Consider the following 24,464-nt stretch of genomic DNA (forward strand, 5'->3'; position numbering starts at 1 on the left):
ACAAGTCTTCAATGATAAATTCCTGAAAGCCCTGTACCAACGCCTGGGGATAGACCCCCACTTCTCCTCAGCCTACCATCCTCAAAGCAATGGACAGACAGAGCGCATAAACCCTACGGTTGAACATTTCTTAAGGGCTTACTCAGGAATAAATCAGAAGGACTGGGTCAAATGGTTACCAATGGCGGAATTTGCCTACAACAATGCAGTACACAGTTCAACAGGCAAATCCCCATTCAAGGCACTGTACGGTTGGGAACCTTCCTTGACCCTGAGTAACGTACCAACAGACGTCCCTGAGGCAGACAACTTGGCAACCCAGATGGAAGCACAATGGCGGGAAATAAAGGCTGCGCTCCAGCAATCAAAGATATGCATGATAGCCAGAGAAACAAGAGAACCACTTGAATTTGAAATAGGGGAAGAAGTCTGGCTAGACGCCAAGAACGTAAAACTAAAGACCCCAAGTCCCAAGCTAACCAAACAACGGCTAGGACCCTTCAAAGTAACCAAGAAAATCTCCGACCGGGCATACCGTCTGGAACTCCCGCCAACAATGAGGATCCACAATGTCTTCTATGTAGGACTACTGTCCAAAGTCAAAAGGGACAAAAAGCGTAACTTTGAAAACCATCCTCCACCAGTCACCATAGATGGAGAGGAAGAATATGAGGTAGAAGGAATCACGGACGCAGAAGAGAGGGAAGGGAAATGGTTCTTCCAAGTCAAATGGAAAGGATACGGCTTGGAAGAAAATACGTGGGAACCCCAAGAAAACCTAGAAAACGCGGGGAAAATTTTAAAAAAGTACAAAGAAGACATGAAAAAGAAGGCCCTTGGCGCTGCCAAGGCCCTTAGAGGGGGGCAGTGTTGTAGACACACTCAATACCAGGGAATTTATTCCCATTTTCTTGATTTTAAACGAAGTCAAACAGACAACATTTTCAATCACGTGACTTCGGCGCTTATATCATACGCTAAGCGCCAAGCCATGTCCCCAACTGCGCTCACCTCAGCACACGTAGCCACCTCCACTTGATGACATCATTATGACACGTCAGTGACATGTACGCATGAGTAAGGCCAACTGCGGAGCGGGGTTCTTATTTGATACAGTATTTGTTATAGCACATTTGTAATTAGCTAGCCTGTAGAATATATAAGGAGGCCAATTGACCATGGTAACACCCAGGTTGATTACCTCTTGTTGCACTCCACATACTGTACAAGGCCTTACAGCCAGTAACCACCTAGATACACGCCTTAAGCGTTGCCTCACTGTACTTAGGTAACTTGCCAACGCCTTATAGCGTCTAGTTGCCATAGTTAGTTAGCTTGTTGTTGTAGGTAGCACCCTTGTTGCCTTAAGCAATACGTACTTAGTCCATACGGCCACAAGTGCCCGCTGCCTTGACGCCCCTTAAGGACGTCTAGGACATATACACACAAGCCTTCAACAGCTTATCTGCGCATTTACTTTAGTGATTGACTCACTGTAAATAGCATAGGAGGTTATTTGGTGCACTAAGACCATAGGCCAGTCCCAACAGACACAGGGTAACCTATTAGTGTACTTACTGCAACCCTGTGACCCTTGACTGTCACAGTAGTTGAGTTCAACATTGAGTATAGTGCAACAATACTGTAAGGATTGTTGTGATTGAGTGATAGTGTTTCAATCCACCATACCCCCCATATTGTAGATAGCTTTATCTGCAATATCTCTTAAATCCTAGATATATCTTAGGTAAACCCCATAAGTCTTAAGTCTTGCTTAAGCATCCAGAAGTCCTATATGTATTAGGCAAATCCTATAAATCCTGTACATTAGTCAGGTAACCCCTTTACCTAAGGCACTATCCCAGAGACCTTAAGCATACATACCCTTAGTCACTTAGGCTTAAGTAACACTAGTCTAAGATACTATACACAACCAACCACCTGCACTTCATAGTTGCTAGACTATTTGTTAGGAGTTGTTATTCCTGATAACCTAGCTTATATTGTGCATATATTCTGTGCATATTTTCTGATTCTTATTACTAGTTCTTAGTTATTCCCCTATACATTTTGTATATAGTAATTCTTTCTTACTCCTGTACTTACACAACTCTTAACAGGCAGGCGCTTAAGGCCATACTACTACACTGCAATCTAACTATGTAAGGCTATCTATTGTCTGACCGCTTAAGGCAGCATCTACTGGTGTATCTACATTGACAAAGGGGCCTGAGGCCTGGGAGGTGTGGTGAGTGAGGATAGGGGGTAGGTCTGTGATACTGCTGGGGGGCCAGCTACTTAGCTGGCTATGACTGCCTCCTCAATGAATATGAGACAAGGTAAAATCAACTTGGGGTCCCCAAGCAATTTTCCTGCGGTATATATAGACAAGAAGGTAAATACATGTGGTCTGTGCGTGTGTGAAAAGAAGACTACATGGGAAGTAAGAAGAGTGCTGCAGGCTGTGCAGAAGTGTGGATTCCTCCTAAGTGCCCTTGGCACAGCATCTTGGTGCGGCATCTTGACATAATAAGCACCAAGATCACATGATCAAAAAACAAAAGGTATAGAGTTTGTAAAAAATATTAAAAATAATAGAAAAATCAGGCAATTCCAATGGTATATGTTAAGAGGGTGTAACAGTCTCCCAAGGTTCCAAGCAACATCCTGGGGAAGCAGCATTGCATTTGGTTAGCCAGAAATCTTAGGAACATATCCAAAACAAGTGTGTGTTATGAAATTTCTGAGTGGCTGAGTAGATACTACACATGACCACTATTGGCCCAGTTTTACTGCAATTGCCCAATGGTGCCCAACAGTACCTGAGCATTTCTGTCCTGGATGTCTATAAGGACGTCAAGGGTGCAGGCGCTTACAGCTGTGTGGAGTACAAGTAAGAAACCGCTTAAGGTGGTGGAGGTCTACCCTACAACGTCTAACTACTATCCTACAATGTCTAAAGCTGTAAGGGCAATGGCTAGCTATGTAAGTACAGTGGAGTCAATGCTTAAGGCGTTGTATCTAAGTGTTTACTGCCTGTAAGGGCTTGTGTCCTAGACGTCTGTAAGGATGTTGAGGGCGCAGGCGCTTACAGCCATGTGGAGTACAATGGGAAACCGCTTAAGGCAGTGGAAATCTACCCTACAATGTCTAACTACTAAACTATGGTGTCCAAGGCCTTAGGGGCAATGGCGGGCTATGTAGGTACAGGAGTGGCAATGCTTAAGGCATTGTATCTAAGTGGTTCCTGCCTGTAAGGGCTTGTACAATAAGGGGATGCAACAAGAGGTAATCAACCTGGGTGTTACCATGGTTGGTTGGCCTCCTTATATATTACAGAGGTGACTAATTACAAAATCAATGTACATGTGAAAGGAAGCTAACTATTGTAAATAAGAACCCTGCTCTGCTAGCAGTCTTACTCATGCATATGAGTCATAACCCATATCTGGAGGGGTTATTACCATATATATCCACTGTCAAAGATATATATAGTATATATGATGCACAGTGATATATCAATAATATAAGTTGCTGGGGGACGTTGCACTCCCCCGCCCCCTAGCCGCGGGCCAATGTTAATTCCCGCAGGCAAGGTCTGAATAATATATTATTATAGAAGAGATTATGTCATCCCCCCCCCACCTCAAATCTGTAGTAGTTTAGTATAGTATTTGATAAAGGACTGGAGGGGGGGAGGTCATGTGACCTGGACTTAGAGAATATCACTAAGTCCAGCCATGTTGACCATAAGTCTCTTATATGTGGGAACCTGGGGGTTCTGAGTGAATAAGTGCGAGTATATGCGTGTTTCCGGTGACCGTAGTGTGTACCATGAGTGCCCTGGTATGTGAATAGAGGGCACAATAGGGGTGTGGCTCATGACATTGCCCCCCCTTTTGCGCCTCTTTAGGGGACTTGAAGAGGTGCATATCTGTTAGAGTGAGACACACTCATATAAGCAGATTTCCCCTTTATTGTCTTCTTTTTCTTTCCTGGGGTTTTGATTTCAGTAGGTAGAGGCCCATTAGGGAACTCCTTTTTGAATCTCTCCATGATCTCAGGCAGTTGGGCAATCTTTTCAGCCCTCTCCATGGTATCCTCTAGCTCATCATATCCTTTCCATCTGACCTGATATCTCAGCCCTTCTTTGTCCTGTCTCCATGCCACAATTTTTTCCACTTCATACTCCTCTTCTCCTTACTCTGTTATGATGGGGGAGGTTTCACTTGTCTTCTGTGGAAGTCAGTGTCCTCTTTGAAGGGAGCCAGGAGGTTGAGATGGAAGACATTGTGGATCTTTATGGTGTTAGGAAGGTCTAGTCTGTAAGCATGGGATGAGATCTTTTCAGTGATAGTGAAGGGTCCGGCTTTTTTGTTGTCCAGCTTCTTTGCAGGTCTCTTTGTTTGGATGTTGGTGGTCATTAGCCACACTTTATCTCCTACTTTGTATTCCTGTCTGGGTGCCTTTTCCTTTGCTTTGTGGAACTCCATGGAGGCCTTGACTTCATCCCAGATTAGTTCCATCTGTTTGGTCATGTCTTCTGCATGTGGTACATTGGAGGTGGTAGGTGCAATACTCCATCTTGGGTGCATTCCATACACTGTCTCAAAGGCTGATTTGCCAGTTGTAGAGTTGACTTGATTGTTGTGACAGAACTCAGCTATAGGTAGCCACTTTGCCCAATCATCTTGTGCATAGTTGCAGTAGCTGCGCAAGAATCCCTCCAACCATTGGTTTGTTCTTTCTGCCAGGCCATCTGTCTCAGGGTGATAGGCAGTAGAGTATAGAGGCTTTATTTCCAATTTCTCATATAAGGCCCTTTGGAATTCATTGTTAAATACTCTGCCTCTATCTGAGATTGTTGTCCTAGGGGTACCATGCAGTTTCCATACTTCCTTGATAAAGATTTCAGCCATTTCCTTAGCATTGGTTTTTTCTATGCAAGGGATGAAATGGGCCTGCTTTGAAAAGCGGTCTATTACCACTAGAATACTGTCATATCCATTGGATAGTGGAAGTTTGACTATCATGTCATAGGCAATATCCTCCCAGGGCCTGCTTGGAATAGGTAGTGGTCTTATGGGGGCTGTATGTTTGTGGCCTTTACTCCTTTGACAGTTTTCACATGATTCCACATATCTGTTTACTTGGGCTTTCATTCCTGGCCAATAGTAATCTCTTGACAGGAGTTCCAAAGTATGTGCTTGCCCTTGATGGCCAGCAATGGGGGAGTCATGGTACTGTTCTAGGAGTTCAAGTCTGATAGCCTTGCTGTCTGGTACAAAGATTCTTTCCTCATACCATAGGAGTTCTTCTTTCCATTGGTATTTAGTAAACTGTTTTGCTACACTAGGAGGAAGTTCTTCCTTGTGTTTGACAGTGGCAATCAGTGTTTGAATTGACTCATCTTCATCCTGAGCCTCTCTGATCTGAGAAATAATGTCTGTTGTTACCTCTGCCTTCATTACCAGGAAGTGTTTAGGATCAATCATTATCTGTTCCTTGTTGGGAATGTCTAAGTGATCAGGTCTTCTTGATAGGGCATCAGGCTTTTCAGACATCTTTCCAGGTCTGTAGACAATGTTGAAGTTGAAGGGTGCCAGGATTTGGTACCACTTTGCATGTTGCCTGTTGAAGGTGTGAGCTGTCTTCCAGTATTCCAGGTTTTTGTGATCAGTGTAGACTGTGATGGGCTCAGTTGTGCCTTCCAGGAAAAGTCTCCAATGTTCCAGGGAAGTAATGATGGCTAGTAGCTCCTTGTCATGTGTGTCATAGTTGGTCTGGGCATCATCAAAGCTCTTTGATAGGAAGGCAATAGGGTGTAGGTAGCCATCAGTGTGTCTTTGGCTAAGGACAGCACCCATAGCTACTCCAGAGGCATCAGTTTCTAAGAAGTAAGGTTTCTGGGCATCAGGGTGAATAAGTACTGGGTCCTTTCCAATTTCCTCCTTGACTCTATCAAAGGCTTGCTGTTCAGCTTTACCCCACTTCCACTTTACTTCCTGCCTGGTAAGTAGAGTTAGGGGTTTTACAATAGTGCTGAAGTCCTTGATAAAGCATCTGTAGAAGTAGGCAAATCCTATGAAAGACTGCAGTTGCTTGACAGTCTTAGGTTCCTTCCATTCCTGTACTGCCTTGATCTTTTCTTTCTCCATGGAGATACCTTCTGGGGTAATCACAATGCCAATATAGGTCACTTCAGTGGTGTAGAATAGGCACTTTGCAAGTTTCAGGTACAGGTTGTTGTCCCTGATTCTTCTAAGTACTTCCCTGAGATGTTTGGTGTGTTCTTCTCTATTCCTAGAGTAGATCAGTATATCATCTAAGTAGATAATCACTGACACATCAATCATGTCATGGAAAATATGATTCATCAACCTCTGGAAGATTCAAGGGGCATTTCTCAAGCCAAAGGGCATCACACAATACAGAAAGAGACCATCCTTTGTCCTGAAAGCAGTTTTCCATTCCTCTCCTGCCTTGATCCTGATGTTATTGTATCCTGACTTCAGATCAAGTTTGGAGAAAATCTTGGCATCCTTGACCTTTTCTAGAAGGTCAGACTGCAAGGGCATGGGGAATTGATCTGTGATGGTGATGTCATTGATCTTCCTATAGTCCACTACTAGTCTCAGTCCCCCATCAGCTTTCCTCACAAAGAAGCATGGGGAAGCAATAGGAGAGTGACTTGGTTCAATTTTCCCATCCAATAGTTCCTTTTCCATATATTCCTTCATGGCTTTGGACTCTGCTGGAGACATGGGATAGGCTTTAGCAGGTTTTGGAAGGTCACTCCCTTCCTTGAAGTTAATGGAGCAGTCAAAGGATCTGTGTTGAGGGAGTTGTTTAAAGAGCTCTTCAGAGAATACATCTTGGAAGTCTTCTATCTCAGAAGGGAGTTCCAGTATCTCTGCCAGTTTTCCTTTCATAGGTTCCTCATCCTTGTAGCTTCATGAGAAATCCCTCCAGCAGATGGTAGGGTTGGCTTCTCTTAGCCAGGAGAGACCTAGGATGAGTGGAGTATCTCCTAGTGGCATAGCATAAAAGGTCTGTCTGAAAGTTCTCCCTTCAATGATAAGGTTTAAGATGGCCTTATATCAAATTTTTTCTTCTACTTCTTTCCCATCAATGGCTATGACTGTCCTAGGGGAGTGGAGCTCAACCAGAGGAATCTTGAGGTTCCTAGCAAAGGTAATATCCATGAAGTTTTGTGAAGAGCCAGAGTCAATAAGTGTTTTAATAGGGTCCATGATTCCCTCAATGGAAGTGTAAGTGGATAGAGTATCATTTGTTCCTTTCATAATATACACTTCATCACTATCCTCTGAGGGTTCTAGGGGAGTCTCTGACATGGTTACAGAGGCCCTTGGTAATTTTTTGACTCTATGGATTCACAATCCTCCTCTATCCTTTTCTCTGTCCCTATCTTTCCCAGTACTGGGTCAGGTTTGTAGAATTTCTCAGGGCATTGTTTTATCTTGTGAGTCTTGCTCCCACATTTTGGGCATTCACCTGCTTGGCTTCTCTTCAGAAAAGTCTCTGTAGGGAAACTCTCTGTAGGTCTATAGTTGTTGGTCCTTCCTTTCTTTAGGATACTAGGTGGTGTAGTAGTGTCCCTGATTGAAGCTGCCTGTTGAAGAATGTCATCAGTCCTGATGGCTACTTCAATGATTTGCTCCAAAGAGTAGTTGTCAATTTCAGGAGTAGTGATCTTCATGCGGATCAATTCTGACTGCAGGTTAATCTTGAGTCCCTTTTTGAAGGTGTCAATGAGAGCTTTCTCATCCCAATCAAGATCTTCCTTTAAAATTTGGAATTGACTGGCATAAATTTGTGCTGATCCAGTTTGTTTTAGGCTATTGATCTCCCTAATAGCCCTATCTCTTTTGGATGGATCACTGAAGTTGAGTAGGAATGCTGCTTTGAATGCATTCCATGATGTCAGGTACTCATGAGGTTCATCACTGAGATGTTTCTGCATCAGGGGACTGGCCCATTTGACTGGTTCACCCTCTCCCATATTGGTTAAGGTGGCCCTGATCTTTCTTTCATCAGTGAAGGTACCAGGGTACTCTTTGAAATACATTTCCATCTTCATGATGAATGTTTCAGCTTCAGTACCTCTTTTTCCATTGAAGACATTTGGCTGTTTAAGTCTGGCTTCCTTTGGGATGGAGGTTCTTCTGACTGGAGAAGACTGTCTCTGTCTAGAGAGGTGAAGACTATCACCATCCTCTTACTCACTGTTGCTCTCAGTCTCAGTTCTTTCTGTTTCTGGTTCTTTAGGTAGTCCTATCTTCCTGTCTACCCCCAAAATTGCTTCCAAAAGTCTTTCCTCCATGGTAGCTATTCTGGATTCCACATCTTGAAAGAGTTGAGGCAATGCATCCACCTTGTCTTGTAGCTCCCCTACTTGATTTACAAGGTGGTTATGGGCTGTTTGAGCTGCTCTTTGCTCCTCAGAGACTTCACCTAAGCTCCTTCTTATATAGTTGGTCTGTAGGTTGAGGTCTGCTACATCTCTGCCCACTTGTCTCAGGGCAGCTGCACTTTCAGAGCTATTAGCATGTATGTATTTGATAGGGCCCATCTTCAAGGCAATGTCATCTTTGATATCATTGATGGCACTGCTGATGGCTGCTTCTACCCTGATTTGAGGCATCACCTGATGGCTCTTGGCCTCATAGTCAGCTATAGCAGCCCTGGATAAAGGTAACCCCTGCATAGGTATCTGGGGTTGTGGTTGGTGTGCAATTAATGCTGCTGGCTGGTGACCCAGTGTTGGTTCCCCCAGCCTTTGGTCAAGCTCTACAGGGCTTGTTCTCCTACTAGATGTAATGGATGCAGGAATGCTCTGTAGGGCTGTTTCATGATACCCCATATTGGAAGTGCTTCTTGTTCTGGCTTGTCTTATGGTGGTACCAGTAAGGTTGTGTCTCCTAAGAGTGGTATCCCCTTCCTGGGCAGTAATGTCTTCTATAGTGACAGAAGATCTGTTGGAAGGCTGGATATGAGTGGCTGGTAGTGTAGGAGGTGTATCCTGTACTACTATGGGTTCTAAGCTAGAAGTGTCAGTAATCACAATGCTAGGGTGTTCTACTGTACTATCATCCTCAATCACAGTAGTTTCATCCTCAGAGCCAGGCATTGATCCTGGCATGACAGATTGTCCCCTTGCTGTATAGGTAGGAGAAGAGGCTCTAGAGGTTCCTACAGATGAGGTTCCTGAGATTCCCCTCCTTCTTGCTGGTCCTTCATCAAAGGTTGAAGATCAACTAGTTCTAGTAGGGTTTCTTCTAATATCTGCACCCCCTGGGGCACTGTCAGGTTCAGGAGTGGCAGACATGTGTTTCAAAGAAGTGTTTCCTTAAGATAAGGCTATCTTAATTGATAGTCAATGATACCTCAGTATCTTATTCAAATAGAATACTCAAAGAGCTTCTATTGATCAGAGCAAAAATAGCGCAACCCACAAAGAGGTCTTTAGCTGTTTGCAAGTAAAGTAATGGACACCTAGGGTCCAAGTGATGAGAAGACTCTGATGGTACTTCTTATCACAAATCAGATAGAAGGGTCAGTGGAGACCCTTTTGTTGACAGTTGTTGATAGTTGAATTTGAAATTAATCACTCAGTTGCTCTTTTTCAGGTGTAGCAGCACCTGCTTGTCCCTATAGGTTGTAAGACAAGGGAAAACAAGCTGGCTTTCTAAGCAGCTTGTTCTGCCCCTATATATACCTGGGCATCACTTGGGTCTATATACATATTTCAAATTGAAGCACAGCCTCTCTGAGCCATAGCACAGCCTCAAGAAGCAATATGAGTCAAAGAACCATGTGGCAGTGCTTGATTAGCCAATCAGATGTCAAGAAATATACTGGTGAGGTGAGATCTTGGCGGAGTTGGTTCTATTTTTAGCACATGATCACATGGAACACCGCTTAAGTATGACTCATACTCTTGGCACGCACAGCCACAATATAAGTATGACTCATCCAATTTCCTTATATGGTAATCCTATTCCCCAATCCAGCCCAGTTTTTCCCAGAGATCAAGCACAGCCATCATCATGTGATTGTGGCAGTGCAGGTACTACTTGATGACTAAGCATTTGTCATCATGCAAAGTCATACTTGATTGGTCATCAATGAGTAGATCATGTGATTTGTCTGCTGACTCATCATAGTTCAGCTGACTAAGCTTAGTCATCCATGCATTTCATCTTCTTTCCTAATTTGGAAAGGGGATTGCCATTTTTGGTAAGTCTATGTTGCTTAGTCTCTATTTGTCTTGAAAGTCTTCTTCAAGTTATGTCTTTTCCTAATTAGGAAGGTGAGTTACCATAAATGGTAATCTGAAGTTGTGTTGTTGGGACAATATGTTGTGCATCATTGATGTAGGGGCATTAGTCATCCCTACATCCCCTATAGGCAATACATATACACATATATATGTATATACTGGGTATAGGTAAGCAGCTTGATTTCAATGTCATAACCCATATCTGGAGGGGTTATTACCATATATATCCACTGTCAAAGATATATATAGTATATATGATGCACAGTGATATATCAATAATATAAGTTGCTGGGGGATGTTGCACTCCCCCCGCCCCCCTAGCCACGGGCCAATGTTAATGCCTGCAGGCAAGGTCTGAATAATACATTATTATAGAAGAGATTATGTCACCCCCCCCCACCTCAAATCTGTAGTAGTTTAGTATGGTATTTGATAAAGGACTGGAGGGGGGGAGGTCATGTGACCTGGACTTAGAGAATATCACTAAGTCCAGCCATGTTGACCATAAGTCTCTTATATGTGGGAACCTGGGGGTTCTGAGTGAATAAGTGCGAGTATATGCGTGTTTCCGGTGACCGTAGTGTGTACCATGAGTGCCCTGGTATGTGAATAGAGGGCACAATAGGGGTGTGGCTCATGACAATATGTGTCACTGATGTGTCATAGTGATGTCATCAGGTGGAGGTGGCTATGTGTGCTGAATAAGTGCAGAGGGGGACATGGCTTGGCGCTTAGTGTGTGGTATAAGCGCCAAGATCATGTGATTGAAAATGTTGTCCATTTGAGTTTGTTTAAAATCAAGAAAATTGGAATAAATTCTGTGGTATTGATTGTGTCTACAACAGCTTGTACAATTGGGGGGATGCAACAAGAGGTAATTGACCTGGGTGTTACCATGGTTGGTTGGCCTCCTTATATATCACAAGGGAGATCTATTTACAAATACACAATATGCAATATCATAACCAATAAGAACCCTGCTCCACAAGCAGCCTTACTCATGCATATGTGTCACTGACATGTCATAATGATGTCATCAGGTGGAGGTGGCTATGTGTGCTGAGTAAGCACAGATTGGGATGTGGCTTGGCGCTTAGCATATGATATAAGCGCCAAAGTCATGTGATTGAAAATTAAGTCCAATTGCCTTTGTTTAAATTTGAGAAAATGGGGATATATTCCCTGGTATCAAGTGTGTCTACAACAATTTCAACTTGTCCATGTATCATTACATAATTGAGTAACTTACAGGCCAAAACCTGCCCCTCCTTTCTTACATGTAAATAACCACTGTAAATATTGTTTGTAACTATTTATGTAAGTATCTTTGGATTTCTAATGGTACCCTAATACTGTTTTGTTACACAGTTATAATGCTTGCACTATCCAGACACTTGGGGACCAATTTCTGAGCTGTGGTGATTGTGCCATCACTTTGCTCTCAAAGCACTGTAGATATCCTTGTCAGCTTATGATCTTATTGTGTGACCCATAGAAACACTTGTTCAAGCTTGCAATTCAGGTTGCACTCACGTTTGATTTTTGAGCAATTATGCCCCAATAAAAATACTTGTGCAAGCTTCCCTCAACCAAAACATTGTTGTTGTCTAAATTGTCCAAGTGTTTGCCCTCCACATCTGGTGCCTCTATCTCATTGGAATAGCTGTTGGAGTTTCTTAGATTTTGGTGGCATATTCAATGTTTGGCACACAAGTACCAGGTAAGTGCTCAGAATTTTCATTACATTACTTCCAAATCAGACTTTGAATATTTGTAACTTCACTTCCTTGAATATTGATACTAATACTATCTACTTTACATCTACAGCCCAACCCCTGTCAAAAATTGAGGTCACGTGACGGCTCTTTAGGAGGACCCTAGATTCTGCCTCCGGCAGAGGCGGGGAAGTGGTGACAGGCACTGTATGCTCACCCTAACCCGAACGAATGGAGCTATTCGGGGATACAAGGGGCGCTGGCGTTTGTGAGCGACAAGGTGCGAGGAGGGTTCTGGTGGAGAGTGGTAGATCTACAGGTGTGCTTAGAGTTGGTCCATCCTTGCTTGAGATTAACGGAACGGCTGGTAGGGCACACGCGGTATCGTCTGGGAACACGAAGTCTACGAGCCGATACTTTACACCCAGGGCCGACCTTTCCTCCACTCGTTTGCAGGCGATGTGGGTACATTGGGCTACGCGGCCAGCTGCGGTGGATGATCATCACAGCCCGTGGTTGGTGGGCACGATGGGCTGACGTGAGACCAGGAATGCATGATTGGGTTCTCGTTTCCTAACGAGGGCGAAGCGTTGACGATGTACAAGAAGTTCGAAAAACGCGGCAAGCTCTCGACTGGGGGTGAGTGATTCGTATCGCGCGATCCGCGCGTGAGGCCTTACGATGAATTTGATTACAGGCAAAGCGAGAGCACAACCCGCGATACCATCGACTCCTACTCGGTCGAAAACAAAGAGCAAGAAGGGCAAGATTGACAAATCGCTGATATCTGCACCGTCGGGATTCCATCATGTTGCTCACATGGGCTACGACGCGGAGGGCGGGTTCACATCTGCTGGTCTTGATCCATCCTGGCAGGCACTTTTAGAAAGCCTAGGTCAATATGGCGTTAGTAAGAATGACCTACAAGGAAACGAGGACTTTATTCGCGGCTTCGTGGAGGAATATCGTGCACAGGTATGTGCCGCGACGCGTTGATTGTGTTTGGGGACTAACTGTCGCGACAGGAGAAAGCACAAGTCCCTACCAAAGCCGCTCCGCCTCCCGTAAATCCGCGTGGAGGCGGGAAGAAACCCCCTCCTCCGCCTGCTCCTGTCCGCAAACGTGGTGCCGAGACACGGGAAAGTATCAGCAGCCTTCCTCCTGCGACTCCGGTAGAAGCATTCACTCCTACCCCTGCCCCTGCACCTCCGAGTAACGCACCTCCACGCCCTCCAAGTGCTCCACCGCCGCGTCCGCCTACTAGCGCACCTCCCCCACCTCCAGCCGCGCCACCCCCACGACCGCCTACAAGCGCTCCTCCTCCACCGCCAGGTAAGATATACTCTCCCATATTGCATCGTTGTTTTCTTACCTTTCGCTTTCAGCTGCCCCTCCTCCACCCGCACCCCCCGCTTCAGCCCCACCCCGTCCTCCGGTTGCTCCTCCCCCGCCTCCAGCTCCCCCTGCGAGTCGCAACGCGCCACCGCCACCACCTCCTCCTCCAGGCAAGTTGATTTGTTGCCTGCGCAGTTTTAGTCATAACATATTTTTATTTCATAGCCGGCGCGCCTCCTCCGCCCCCACCACCTCCACCTCCCATGGGTGCGCCACCGCCACCCCCTCCTCCCCCACCCGGTAAGTATTACCTTTCTCGAGCCAAATGTAGGCTCACTCAAACATATGCGTATTAGCTGGCATTCCGCCGCCGCCACCGCCCCCTCCTGGTGCTCCGCCTCCACCTCCACCTCCTGGTGCCCCTCCACCACCGCCATCAGGTAAATCACTACTCTCACAGTTCTGTGTATTTACTCATAGCCATCCTAGGAAATGCCCCGGGAAGCATGCCAACCGCTCAACCTGGTCGTGCAGATTTGTTAGCTTCGATTCAAGGCAAGGGTATTCATTCTCTCCGAAAGGTAAATTCCAGTACCGTGTTATTTGCGTCACCCCCTCACTAATCTCCTCTCAGGCCCCAGTGGCCGACGAAGGAAGTTCGAGCGCCGGGACAGCTGCAGCAGCCGCAGTCGGAGGAGCGGCAGTAGGCGCAGCAGCTGCTTCGGGCGGAGGTGACTTGGCCAGCGCCTTGGTTGCTGCCTTGACGCAAAGGAATAAGGCGATTGGGGATAGCAGTGACGAAGAGGAAGATGATGACTGGGATGACTAGAAGGAGAATGCGAAATGTAGAATGTATCGTATACCCCCTCTAATAGGACCGGATATTGGATTTCTGCGTTGCGTGGATTCGGTGGCTGGGCCTGGCAAGTTGTTAACGTGGCGGTCGTTTAACTAAATTGGTTGGGCTTCAAATAGGCGATCGCCTATACATTCGTGCTCCCTCTCGGCGCTGCTACTAATCTGTTCGTAATTCATCCACGCCGCCCCAAGTGTGATCGACACTGCCGCCGGCTCATCACTCGTATTACCAATCCGGTGACTTCGGGGTCGTGCAGTTCACCGAACCAACGCCGCCAAACGCACCACTACATCCAGCCACTATCTGATAAAATTCTGAATCCTAGGCACGAAGATAAACCCAACATCACGAGGCACCGAGTCGTCATTTCCGGACCACGACAAGATGGAAACAAGTTACAAACCTCATTCGGTATGTTTCGGGTTCTCCAAGCTGTTTTTGTGCACTATACTTATGGATAGATAGTATAGTCGCTCAACAGCGTTACCGAGCTTACCTCCAGGGGTAAATTAGATTTAATTTCAACCGAGTGGCTCATTAAGGATTGCTTTCTTATTAGATCTCTTTGGCGCCTATTGGTGGACAAGCAGGTCTAAAGCAGTGGGTTTGGGGATTATCATCCACTCCGGCCCCGCACTATTCCCCGGAAGCTATTGAATTTTGTCAAAAGCGATGGGAAACAAAGTGGAGTTATTACAAGAAGACACAGCAGGAGGAGCACTCGCTTTCAACGTTGGGGAAACAGGCGTTGTTCGCACATGTCCAACATCTGGTAGGCTAAATTGTCTTCCTCTATACTGAGAGCCATCCTAATGTATTTGAGTGTGTAGGAAGAAGAGTTATCTAGGTTACAGTCTAGGTTCACCGAGATGGACACTTCCGAGGTGGGTTTCTTGCTAGCGGGGTTGCTTAGTGGCTATATGAAAAAACATGGGGTCAGGCTTCAGCAGAAATGGCATGCGGAGTACAATTTGTGCTTTCGTTGATTGAAAGTCAAACACCCGCGCTTTTTAGACTTGTGAGTTTTTCTTCTCTCTCTTCATTTCGAGCTGACCCTTGAAACACCATAGAAAGCGGCCGAGATGGATAGTGTATGTGCTCCTTTCTATTACTGGCTTGTGGTGTTCACTCCCGCGATGAACAGGTGGCTGAACCTCTGGAAGTATTAAAGAATGAAGTCAGTGGTTTTTTAAAAATTCTCTTGCCGGCCTCGCTTAACGGGCATTAATTCTAGGTCAAATTAATCGACCAAGTGTACCAGTTTGCTATCCAATCCCTAGATACCATCACAAGACTTCGTATGCAACAAGTTCTCGAAATGCGTGCGGTAATTGCATTCCGTCTGTTGATCACCAGCTCGCTCTTATATATTATGGAACAGACAATGGATCCAGACCTAGAGTCGGCTCGTTCCATCTCAGTTCGCTCGGAGCTCGAAGACCACAAAGGTGATTCGGCCTCGGATAGACGAGAGGCCTCCATCCCAAGTGCATCAATTAAAGAGTCGTCAGGTCAGGATATGTCAGATCCCGCTCCGGGTCCTTCTCGAATCGTGCCCAACGAGCGAACAATACCTCCAAATGGTGTAGTGATGGACGAAAAAGGGATAATACAAAGAGGGCCGAATTATTTCAGCTATCCGCCGAATACTAATGGCACGGCCACTGTCACTCGTGGGTCAGACCGTCCACCAGTCCCAGCTCCACCTGTCACACAGGCCCTGAGTACTGCAGCGTCTCATCGGTACGTCGTGCACTCAACCCAAACTGTGGTCCATCTCTGATTGAAAACGTCAATCGAACAGTGCCACTCTCCTCTCGCTCAGTGCCATCTCCTTTTTTGGCGCTGGCATGGCCTGGGCAACGGTATTCTCGGGTACTCGTGGAGATTTAGTACTCGTCTCATGGGCAGCCAGTTGCTTTATTGTCGCCACCGCAACTGCCGCATGCGGAACATCGCTGTTGGATGCGGATGGAACACTTGTCGAAAGGTTTATGGCCGTTCGCTGGGCTGTTCGTATCCTTTCTTTGTGTGCTACCATCCATGTGTTTGTGGGGATTATGTTGGTTAGCGCTGCTATACTTATTTTAGATCCGAACACGGATGCACCAACAGGGGGAACAAATGGCCTGCGGTTTAATGTTGTCGCCGAACGGGTGGTTGGGGGGTATTCTCTGGTGATTTGTGGGATAGCGGTCTTGTTGACGTTCATTGTACAGCGGAGATACAGTCGTAGGACTTGGTTTTCGATATAATCTACCATAGTCTATGACAAGTTTACAATTTATCGATTGTAGATTACTTAGTTCTCTCGACCAGAAATTGGCTGTACCAGTGCATAACTTGTTACATTCTTTGCCCCTTTCCCATTGTGCAAAGCGCCTCCGGACCTCCTCTGCAAATCGAACGAATGACTCTGATTTCAATACCTCAAGGCTGTCTGATATCGATCCTCCCCATGCATGCACACATGTGTTAAACCAGATAATAATCAAACAGTTTATTCTGTAAATAAGTGCAGTTAATGAAGCGAAACTGAGCTCAATAAAAGGCCCTTTGACAGACTAAGAGATGGATGATGAAAACCACTTGCTTGACTGCGGTAAATGTTCGACTCTTTTACACTAAGTACAAGAGATATCTCCGAGGAATAAAAGCCCTCAGAGTGCATATGAGAAAAGGATATACGGAAGATACAGGAGAACAACCGTATGGACACCTATGGGGATGTTTCGAATTAAGTGCATATGAGGGAAATGTATGCGAGGTATATCCGCATGATCGTAATTATGGCGCGACTATGCGTCACGTTCAACAACATGTATATAGGGAGCAATGTAGAGAATACGATGGTCTTGATTGTTCTTGACGGACCGTTACTGATTCTATCTAAATCTTGTCCTTAGTGAGTCCCTTCTCGCTTCGGCTATGGCACAGTCGCCCCTCGCTCTTCGATGTTTATCGCTTAGTGTGAGATCTCCCGTTCTTATAAACCGGAAGCCGAAGTGCTGATGTGGGGCCACAGAGTTTTTATTTGAATGCTCAACTGGCTCTGCTTTATATGTGTAAGGTTGAAGAATTCGTACGGTAACTGTAATGTTAGTAATCAAATGTAATAAACAACCTTGCGTGAATCAATACGAGTGAGACGATAGTAAACCAGAGCTTAGAGTCAAGCGAGTTGGCTATCGAAGTCAATCGAATTAAAAGTATTAAAGTACAAAGTCGTTCGTCTGCATGCTAACTATCGATAGGTCTTTTTATATGTTTTCTACACAGGTATTCTGCTGTCGCATATACCTGCGTGTGGTAACATTCGGTCTTATTCCGATTCTTGGCCTAGCACTTGTGCTAAGGCTTTATTTCATTATATCTTATCATTAACGTCCGCAGCTACTGCGGGCTTGTTTGTTACTGCGGTATGAAATATATTATGTATTTGATTTCTCTTTATGGTGTGTAAGGTTCGGGGGCCTCGGGGCCGTGTCCCGTGGTCACGTGTTCCTTACAATATGCTTGTAATCTGCTTTTATTCAGGCGAATTTCAGTGTGCATAATAGTATCTCTGAAAAGATAATATGCTGAAAAATTGCACGCCATTTTCATTTGGAGTTGACCTAAAAGGCAGCATGACATGTGTCGATATTTAGTATCCATAATGAAAAATACCCATACAGCTACTCATTAAATTGCACTGAAAGTGGTCATTTTTTGAGTATCATACTAAACTACAGTTTCTTGTCTGCATACGGTGTATGTAATTCTTGGTCTTTGACAATGTATGTAATATTATCGGGACTTCCGGCCAGAACCACTGCGAGGACAATCTAGTCGACCAAGATTACACCCTTTTTGTCATCACCTTGCATGGAACCGATCATCAAGTGCCTTAGCTTCAACTCAGCGATCACTTAATAGACGTGATTCACTTCCATCATTCACCCACGACCAGCAACCAAATTCTATTTTCCCGTCGATGCCTTGGTGCAATGCACTATTGTGTCATACGAATGTTACACTAGGTAGTGTTGTTACCATAAATGACCACCCTGGACTAAGTACTTGTACGCCCAGTTGGGTATAGTCAAGAAATTTGCCAATTATAATTTCTAACAGAGAAGTGACTGGGCGCGTGCATATGCGTAAAGCAGCCAAGAAGGGGCGAAGAGGCTCATATGATAATTAATGGAAGCTGAAGCTCTTGTTGATTCTATACCCTAGATGCATAACCAACACTATAACAGGCGCCTTCCCCGTGTATTCGTGTAAACCCGTCACAAAACTACGTTCGACCGAGGACTTTTGACCTTCTCCCAGCACGATGGAATACTGCTACGGGATGGGACTTACCCTTCCAGCCGGTCGTCGGCAGAGACAGGGAACTCATGACAGGGACACTGAAAGAGATTGCGCGAAATGTCACTGTATAAAAGGTACGAGGTTAGAGGAACATGAAATAGGCGAGCCTCATCTTCTCATCCAGACCGCCCATACTATGCGATTCACATTTTTTCCTGTCCTCTTGCTTGTGGCTGTCACGAGGGGCGCACCTTCCGCGAGTATAATAGTGTAGTAAGGATGGCCTGTTCGATGAGTTACTTTAACTTGGATAGACAAAACGTGATTCAATTGTAGGTCGTTTTGATGTTTGTACTGGGAAAACCACTAAAGCTGTGTAAGTAATATTTATGGTGATGCTAAGACAATGCGCCGAAGGGTTTCATGCCAACTAGCTAGGTGCTTTTGGAATGGAATTAGTACGATGCCTTTTTAATTTTCAAACGCCAGTTTACTAATGATTTTTCTATAATAATAGTACCAATTGTATGGATTACCCTTGGACATTTAAGACCTTTCGTTCAGCAACGAGCTATATGCAGCAAGCTCCATGTACCGTATGGAGGCTTGCTCTATTTTTTTCGCCTATTGCATATATCCAACCCGTTAGCTCAACACTAGTGAGCCAGGCTGCGAAGGTCAAAGGACACCAATATTATTCGAAATGCCCGGTTGGTAAAATTAATTTGTTTTCACTTATCGTTGGCTTATCTATTGTGATTGAGTGGTCTAATCTAGAATAACTATGCAATATCCGGAGTAACGCCTTTCTCATCAGTGTAAGCTCAGTTTCACTATACATGTAATAAAGCTAAGACACAACACTGTGAGCCTGACTATAGCACGAGGACACCTTCAAGTCAAGAAAGGCGGTTGTGCCTGTCCGACAACGGCATCTATATCTATCTGGTTGGTTACACGGTGGGAGTATTACTCATGCTTTGCACACTAACCGGTATTCAATCCCCCATTTTGTGAATATGTATGCATTCGACCTCAGCCTCACCCCGAATCCAAAAATAGAAACGAGGTGAGATATCCAGGGAGTTAAGCGCCTAAAGGCATCCTGATTTGATCCCGGTTTGATCTCAACCATGATTGATCCCAAGAACGCGGCGAATTACCGTTGATTCTTTCATGACCGGCGCAGCTTTAGCTCTTTAGGCATTAACCTTATGTATATTGCGCAGTGATACCTACTCCGGTAACCTACCGCCCCGTGCTCCAAGGGCAGATGATTTGTTTTGTGTTGGAAAGATGAGGAACCATGCGGTATGTTAATTAGTGCCTGTACCTGCTCCATGATCTCATCCGAGAAGCCTTGTCAAGTACGTCGTCCACAAAAGGGAAGGTCTCGCCAATGACCTCACAGCCATCTCCACAAAAATTGTCACACATACTTTTCATTCCAATAACGGAACTTCTAGGATCATATTGTGGCGCGCACTAGCGCGGAAGACCATTGCCGACGGCGGTCCTGGTCGTGAGATTGCAAGGAAGGAGATGCGAGGCGGGCGCACTAAGACTATCTTTGGTGTGTTGCCGCCCACCTTGGGACTCGCATTATTGACTCATTCCCTGTTGAGGAAAAGGTCAGTGAAAGACTCACCGGACGTATTGTCTATAAAGGCTTACAACTCATACGACGAGCTCTGTATCTCTCATCTACTCTCATACATAACTGATCCTGGTGACACTTCAATTGCACATTTTTATGAAAATGCAATTTCGAAGCATCCCGCTCCTTTTGGGAGCGCTTCTCCCGGTGGCTCAAGCTACACTTCGTCAACATACTCTGACGGTTAGTCTGTTCCTCGACTTGTGGAACAGTATTGATAGCGGTGGTTTTTAGGTCACCAATGGCACAAGCAACGCCGACGGGCACACTCGTTCTTCGTTCCTAATCAATGGCCAAACTCCCGGGCCGCATTTTGTCTGGGACGAGGGCGATGATGTTTCTGTGACTGTCATCAACAACGCCGGTGACCCTATTACTATTCACTGGCATGGGTATGCAGTGTTTTCTCCCTTCGATCATTCTTTAACCGTTAGAGTAGAATTGAGCAATACGGAACACCTTGGTCTGATGGCGTCCCCGGCCTGGCACAATATCCGATCAGACCCGGCGAGAACTTTGTATACAATTTTACTCTCTATCAATCCGGCTTCTATTGTAAGTGATTTCTCGCGACCCAAGTGACATATATAATTAACTTGTTTGAAGGGTACCATTCTCATTACGTAAGTATTTAGATATTGAACGATGAGAGACTCAACCAATATTTCCATAGAAAATGCAACTCGATGATGGTCTCAAGGGCACTATATATATTCGTCCGGACCCAAGCAAGCCCAAGCCATTCAACCAAATCTCCAATGATACAACTATTCTCGGACAACTCAAGAACGCTGAACTCAACCCCTTGATGCTTAACATGTAAGTATAATACTATAGCTCATGGATAAATACTGAGGCTAGTATCACTTAGCTATGATTATAAACATTACACTTCGGAATACTGGATGTCCGAATGGGAACGGACTGATGTTGAGCAACTTTGTATTGATAACATCATCGGTACGCAACTCCCTTCAACATGTCCACTATAATTACTAAAGTTTCCTATGCAGTTAACGGCAAAGGACAGGTTCAATGCCCTAATTTGGATGAAATAACCGGCCTAGCCGCCTCATATCAGAAACCATTGACTAAGAAAGGGTACGCAGTTCACTTATTCAAATGCTTAGTTGCAGTTTTCTAACACCTTTCCTAGCTGCGTATGTTCGGAGATCTCGTGTCGGTATTCGAAACGCTAACGGTCGATTTCAGATGTATCCCAATAACACACTAATGTTCCCTTACTCGGACTCCAAGGTCGGGAATACAAACGAAGAGATGTCTTAAATTCCTTATTAATGATCCCGTAGCCCTCAACAGTTGACCCAAAAATGTGGTATGATTGTACAAACACAACTACGCCTTTTGAGGTTTTCACTGCCAAGGAATCCGATGGCTGGGTTTCATTCATTTTGCTAGTATGCATAGATTCTCTACGCGGCCCTCTTTACTAGCACTAACCCGGATGGTGAATTAGAATAGTGGCGCACTTTGGGACCTGCGAGTGTCCATCGACTCACACCAGCTGTACTTCTGTAAGTTTTGTCCTACCTTACCTGATGAGACTTTAATTAAATTGCATGTGCATACAGTCGCTGCTGATGGCCACTACACCCAAATTCAAGTTGCGACCTCAGTCCTTATCCCTATCGGCGAACGCTACCAGTTTTTCGTTAAACTTGACCAAACACCCGGAGATTACATCATTCGTACTGCCGCGGTCGTACTGCCCCAACTCATCAATGGATATGCCATCCTCTCCTATACTAGTACAGGCACTACTGGCGCTGGTCTCGTCAGCGCTACTACTCTTCCGGCCACCAAGACCCCTGTAAGCAACTAGGTGACTCATGCAAACTTTTGCTAACCAGTTGGTCTAGTACATCGACTACGCTGGCGGTATCATCAACGGCGGCGTTGACCTTATAACCGCCAACCTGGCCCCTTATCCTCCTAATCCTCCTCCTCAAGGCAGGGCCGATCTAACTTTGTCCCTCAATGTGACACGTACTAGCGAGTTTGGATGGGTTCTCAATGGTAAGCCTACCAGTACTTTGGAGCAATGGTTCAACTAATCCATAAATAGGCAACACATGGAATCAGCCCGCCGATGATTATACACCCCTCCTTTTCCAACCAAGCGAGATCGCATCCCTCGATCCCAAAGTGTATTTTTCATACGCAAACGGTACCTTGGTCGATCTTATTTTCACTGTCACAGCTGGAGATCCTGCAGCTCATCCTCCTCATCCTATGCACAAGCACGGTGTCAAGGCTTGGTTGCTTGGCTCTGGTACTGGCGAATTTCCATATGCGACCATCCAAGATGCTGTCGATGCTGGGTATAGCGGTATCAATATTAAAAACCCTCCTCTACGTGATGACTTCCCTACTGTAAGTAAACGGGACACATATTTCCAGTCGATGAGCCTAACGTCATACATATAGCCTGGAGATATCACCGGAAAGGCATGGATGGCAGTTCGTTTCCGCGCTGTTGACCCGGGCCCAGTTATTCTCCACTGTCACATCGACCCCCACCTTGCGACTGGCATGGTTATCGGTACGTTAAAACACCTTACACGTTGTAGCAGGTGCTGATCTTTGGTCAATCAGTTCTGCTCGAAGGTGCTGAGAAGACTACAAGTGGCTATGTCCCAAGCTATTATCTTGCCAAGAACAAACCGTGATTGCTTTGTATCCAGATACTGCACTTTAATTCCGTCCAGTATAGAGTTCCGCATTTGCCCTTAGGATTTAGTGTGTTAAATATTTATTTATTTTTCGTTTTCTGGCTTCCTTCGGGTTAGCACGTTGTTTTTGACCCTATACTCCAAACCGAGCTTGCTGAAGCCACACACGCCGAGTACAATAACCTTCCGGCGCTAGGACTCATATGCGTCTTAAAATTATTGAAATGCACTATGTATAGCCACGCTACGTAGGTCTCCATCACTGGTCCGAGGTGGGTGCAGGTGGATGTGTTGAAATATCTTGTAAATACTAGATTCTTCTAGTATATTCCATGCGCAGTAATCGAGTCAGTAAGTACGAGTCATTCAGTGCGCAGTCATATGCGCAGCACTTTACCATATGACTCGGTAGGTTTCTTAGGATATATAAAGGCCCGCATACGAGCCCTCTATCCTCACCCCTCTCTCTACTTCTCTTTTATTGTCTTTACTATTTGTATACGATTTATATTAGTTTAGAAATACATTTATATATTCATCTATATACATAGCATTTCAACAGGTTATGAGCCCCGATTGTACGCTCAATAACCAACTGTAGATAGATAGATATATAACACACTTACTCGAGTATATTAAACATGGCCGAAGCTGTAGCAAGCACTTCAGCCCCCGGTGCAGCTAGTGGAACGCACCGGATTGCACCCCTTCGGGGAACTGAGAACTATAATATGTGGCGCATACAGATGGAAGATATATTATCAGATCTTGATCTATATGGCTACGTAAACAAGACGATTATTGTACCTAGCAAGACTGTGCTGAAAACCGAAAGAAACCGGAAAGATGACAAGGGCAAACCATTGCCCGACTATGAATATACAGCAACTAACGACGAGTACACGAAATGGATTAAAGCCGACCAAAAAGCATTATCAAATATAAGATTAAGAGTCAACGGAAGTGTACTAAACCTAATACAGGGATGCACAACGTCCGCCAACGCTTGGAACGCCCTCGCGACGACTTACCAAGTCAAGGGAACGGTTGGACTTATTGACCTACAAAGAAAGTTCTTCAGTCATTGAATGACTGATGGCGAAGACATCAAGGAACACATCCAACGCATGCGCAGATGGTTCCAACAAATAAACGATATTAGTCCCGGCTCATGCACTGAAGCCGACTGGATCACAACATTGATAGCAAGCTTACCTGATTCATGGGATTCGTTCTCCCAATCAGTAAGTTTCCAATTTGATCTACAAGATAGCAGCGTGCTATCAAACCAAGTAAATGACATTAGATTGCGCATAACAGCTGAAGCACATAGAAAGAACGCCCAAAACCCAGAAGGGAAAGCATTCTTTAGTACAAACAAAGCAAGCTTCAATAAACCTATACGTACCGGCAGTAAGGGACCAGATAAGTCCAAGTCTAAATGCAACAACTGCGGCAAGATAGGACACTGGGCAGCCAAATGTAGGGGCCCAGGTGGAGGTGCATACAAACCCGGTCAGAACAATGGCAAAGGAACAAATAGAAAGTTCAATGCACCAAATAAAGCCCAAAACGGCAATGCAAGGACGCATATAGCCATTGA

The 24,464-nt window shown here is 45.1% G+C and overlaps 5 protein-coding genes across 5 annotated transcripts; 4 read left to right on the forward strand and 1 right to left on the reverse strand.

The window, feature by feature from the left end:
- Window positions 1–181: 181 nt before the first annotated feature.
- On the forward strand, window positions 182–1,039 carry RhiXN_05557 (uncharacterized protein; the record flags this gene model as incomplete). Its single annotated transcript, XM_043325373.1, has 1 exon — window positions 182–1,039. The coding sequence occupies one exon, from the start codon at window positions 182–184 to the stop codon at window positions 1,037–1,039; it is 858 nt and encodes a 285-aa protein (XP_043180805.1).
- A 3,169-nt stretch (window positions 1,040–4,208) lies between these two features.
- RhiXN_05558 (Retrotransposable element Tf2 protein) lies at window positions 4,209–9,163 on the reverse strand (the record flags this gene model as incomplete). Its single annotated transcript, XM_043325374.1, has 6 exons — window positions 4,209–6,297; window positions 6,433–6,951; window positions 7,010–7,056; window positions 7,119–7,348; window positions 7,516–8,190; window positions 8,248–9,163. 6 exons carry the CDS (start codon window positions 9,161–9,163, stop codon window positions 4,209–4,211), a joined length of 4,476 nt encoding a protein of 1,491 aa, XP_043180806.1.
- Window positions 9,164–12,001: 2,838 nt separating this feature from the next.
- RhiXN_05559 (WH1 domain) lies at window positions 12,002–14,182 on the forward strand (the record flags this gene model as incomplete). Its single annotated transcript, XM_043325375.1, has 11 exons — window positions 12,002–12,023; window positions 12,273–12,337; window positions 12,390–12,479; window positions 12,567–12,657; window positions 12,716–12,993; window positions 13,044–13,350; window positions 13,404–13,535; window positions 13,579–13,653; window positions 13,710–13,793; window positions 13,843–13,934; window positions 13,988–14,182. The coding sequence occupies 11 exons, from the start codon at window positions 12,002–12,004 to the stop codon at window positions 14,180–14,182; spliced, it is 1,431 nt and encodes a 476-aa protein (XP_043180807.1).
- A 414-nt stretch (window positions 14,183–14,596) lies between these two features.
- RhiXN_05560 (Multicopper oxidase) lies at window positions 14,597–22,858 on the forward strand (the record flags this gene model as incomplete). The annotated part of the gene is made up of 28 exons (XM_043325376.1): window positions 14,597–14,623; window positions 14,678–14,716; window positions 14,772–14,984; window positions 15,043–15,096; window positions 15,153–15,230; window positions 15,283–15,303; window positions 15,357–15,389; window positions 15,447–15,539; window positions 15,594–15,955; window positions 16,017–16,259; window positions 19,741–19,822; window positions 19,880–20,142; window positions 20,285–20,351; window positions 20,403–20,560; window positions 20,608–20,723; window positions 20,775–20,791; window positions 20,842–20,987; window positions 21,040–21,128; window positions 21,182–21,269; window positions 21,325–21,328; window positions 21,381–21,425; window positions 21,479–21,586; window positions 21,646–21,703; window positions 21,761–21,999; window positions 22,049–22,205; window positions 22,255–22,562; window positions 22,617–22,731; window positions 22,785–22,858. The coding sequence occupies 28 exons, from the start codon at window positions 14,597–14,599 to the stop codon at window positions 22,856–22,858; spliced, it is 3,297 nt and encodes a 1,098-aa protein (XP_043180808.1).
- A 644-nt stretch (window positions 22,859–23,502) lies between these two features.
- Window positions 23,503–23,949, forward strand: RhiXN_05561 (Copia protein; the record flags this gene model as incomplete). Its single annotated transcript, XM_043325377.1, has 1 exon — window positions 23,503–23,949. One exon carries the CDS (start codon window positions 23,503–23,505, stop codon window positions 23,947–23,949), a length of 447 nt encoding a protein of 148 aa, XP_043180809.1.
- Between the last annotated feature and the right edge of the window lie 515 nt (window positions 23,950–24,464).

This window comes from Rhizoctonia solani, chromosome 6 (genome assembly GCF_016906535.1).
Source record: "Rhizoctonia solani chromosome 6, complete sequence".
NCBI lineage: Eukaryota > Fungi > Basidiomycota > Agaricomycetes > Cantharellales > Ceratobasidiaceae > Rhizoctonia > Rhizoctonia solani.